The 2,804-nt window shown below is 42.6% G+C and overlaps 1 protein-coding gene across 1 annotated transcript in view; it reads right to left on the bottom strand.

Annotated features, from left to right (window-relative positions):
* Positions 1-1,075: 1,075 nt before the first annotated feature.
* The window catches only part of LOC134447883 (cytochrome P450 3A30-like), a 26,298-nt gene continuing 24,569 nt past the window's right edge, over positions 1,076-2,804 (bottom strand). Inside the window, exons 12-13 of the mRNA XM_063197587.1 lie at positions 2,566-2,728; positions 1,076-1,247 (exon numbers count right to left, since the gene is read on the bottom strand). Coding sequence (XP_063053657.1) covers positions 1,143-1,247; positions 2,566-2,728 — 268 coding nt within the window. The 3' untranslated portion in view covers positions 1,076-1,142. The remainder of the gene's footprint in view (positions 1,248-2,565; positions 2,729-2,804) is intronic.

Genomic DNA, 2,804 nt, shown 5'->3' with positions numbered 1-2,804 from the left:
GACTTTCCATTAGGCAAATCTAGGCAATTGCCTAGGGCCCGGACCAAATCTGTCCTGCTTAGGGGCCCCAACTACCACACCAGTTGCTGTAAACACACCAAAATGCTTTGTCACTTATGCAAGGTAATCGAAGATACGCACAGTATATATGAGAGCAAAATACCCAACTAGTCTGCGTAGAATTATAGGAACAGTCTATATAATTCCCCAAATAGTCTATATAATGTCTTTTCAGGGCCCCATGTTGATATTTCGCCTATGGCCCCAAAATGGCTAGATCCACCCCTGTGGGTGGCGACTACACAATTAACATAACTGATTGCTGAGTCAAGGAGACAAAGCATCGAGCACAGGGGTAGGGAACCCATATGTGGCTCTTTTGGGAACTGTATCTGGGTCTTAGACTTACCTGTTATCAATAAAACTTAACAACTGGACAGTACACTCTAAAATTGTTGGCTTCATTGAAATACATGCTTTTTATAATGGCATGGCTCTCTCTAAAAAGTGTTTTCAAAAATGGCTCTCTCCACCAAGAAGGTCCCTGACCCCTGATCTAGCACACGTGGCTCATGGTGACAACGTCTTTATCTTCATATTGAACTCATTGGGTCCAACTCAAATGGGATCGGTAGAGGGAGACGTCATTTGCTGTAGTTTTTTTGGTACTGAGATCCAGAGGTTCAGAAATGATTTACAGATTCACAGGTTAAACTTTAGTTTGGACAATATGATTCTCCGATGAATGTCTGACTGAAGGGTCTTCTTGATTTAAGAGATGATTTTGTACTCTGTGCGATCAAAAAAACATGATGTACGATAATTTCAGAGTTGTCATTCAGTTCATTTAGATGCCTTAAAATAAAAATGTAGGTCTTGTACAATAATTTCCTGCCAAAAAGTCCCCAAAAACGATCATTTTGAGGTTTTGGTACGATAATTCAGCATTTCCCATCTGACAACACAGATGTTCATGTGGATGGATAGATGGATGGATGGGTGGATGGATGGATGGATGGGTGGATGGATGGATGGGTGGGTGGGTTCATGGATGGATGGATGGATGGGGTGGATGGATGGATGGATGGATGGTGTGGGTGGATGGATGGATGGATGGATGGGTGGATGGATGGTGTGGGTGTTCATCCTCTGGGGCTGGGCTGGGTTCCAGCTGATCTGGGAATCAGCTGCAGTTTAATGGGTCTCTTCGGGGCCAACAGGCCCATCGTGTCCAACTCCAATGGGATCTGGAGAGACACAATTTAAAGGTGCATCGTGTAAGATTTTTAGTTGTTTATTTCCAGAATTCATGCTACTCATTCACTAATGTTACTTTTTTCATGAATACTTACCACCACCATTAAATTCTAAGTATTCATTATGACTTGGAAAATTGCACTTTTCATACATTAAAAGGGGGATCTTCTCCATAGTCCGCCATTTTGAATTTCCAGAAATAGCCATTTTTAGCTGCAAAAATGACTGTACTTGGCCATACTAGAAAACATTAGTTTATTACTTAGTAAATATGCATGAAAAGATCAAATTTGGTAATTGGCAGCACAGTTTCAATGATCAGCATAGTGTAGTTACAGTACCCATTCTGGCCACATTCTGGCACACCTGCCTCGACCTCAGGACTCTAAGGACTCTCCGGTAAAGGGGTGAAACATGCCCTGCAAATATCTGTAAGTCGCTATGGATAAAAGTGTCAGTTAATTGTAATCTATCTATCTATCTATCTATCTATCTATCTATCTATCTATCTATCTATCTATCTATCTATCTATCTATCTATCTATCTATCTTCAGTATAAGTGGACTGAGCTGATAAGTACCGGTATATATGGTACAACAGCAGCCTGTAAGTGTGTGAGGGACCGAACCATTAACCCAAACAACGGCACCCCTGACTCGCCCACTGAGTGAGTGAGTTTAGGCTGGCTATCCAAATCAAGTTTGGCAAAACACTTGTGTGGGGACAATTACAGTACATCCGTCCGTTTCTCTCTCACCTCTGCCTCTCTTTCACTCTCTGTCTGTTTTTCACACCTCTGTCTCTCTTTCACTCTCTGTCCGTTTCGCTCACCTCTGTCTCTCTTTCTCTCTCTGTCCGTTTCTCTCACCTCTTCCTCTCTTTCACTCTCTATCTGTTTCTCTCACCTCTGTCTCTCTTTCTCTCTCTGTCCGTTAGGGATGCACCGATACCACTTTTTTGAAAACCGATACAAGTACGAGTACATTAATGTGTGTACTTGCCGATACTGAGTACTGATACTGATACCTTTTACCACCAAAATGCAATGAAAATAGATGCATGGCCTTGTTTTTTTCCACCTGTGATATTTTTATTGTCCATTTCCATGTAGATTTAAATTTTAGTAAATGTATGAGGTGGCACTTTTGTTCCATGCTGCTTTCAAGTCCACAGAACGTGACAAGATTTTGCACTGTTTTGTGTAATAGCAGTATCGTTCCTGTTATCGGCAAGTGCTTGACGAGTACGAGTACGAGTATAATGAGCAGTATCGGTATCGGTGCATCCCTACTGTCCGTTTCTCTCACCTCTGTCTCTGCGCAGGTGGCAATGGTGAATCTCTGCAGTAGCTGCACGATGCCGAGCTTCATGCTGACCAGAGCGAAACGCATCCCAATACAGTTCCTGGGTCCGAGGCCGAACGGCATGAACGTGTAGGGGTCAATGTTGTCCTTGTTTTCCTTGCTGAACCTGCAGGGGATTCAAACCAAACACCATTTATTGTTTCCTTGAGTCACTCAAGCACTGTTTTGAAGAGTCATACTGA

The sequence above is a fragment of the Engraulis encrasicolus genome, chromosome 1, assembly GCF_034702125.1.
Source record: "Engraulis encrasicolus isolate BLACKSEA-1 chromosome 1, IST_EnEncr_1.0, whole genome shotgun sequence".
NCBI classification, from domain to species: Eukaryota; Metazoa; Chordata; class Actinopteri; order Clupeiformes; family Engraulidae; genus Engraulis; species Engraulis encrasicolus.
The sequence above is the reverse complement of the archived record's forward strand: the minus strand, read 5'-3'. Positions and strand labels throughout refer to the sequence as shown.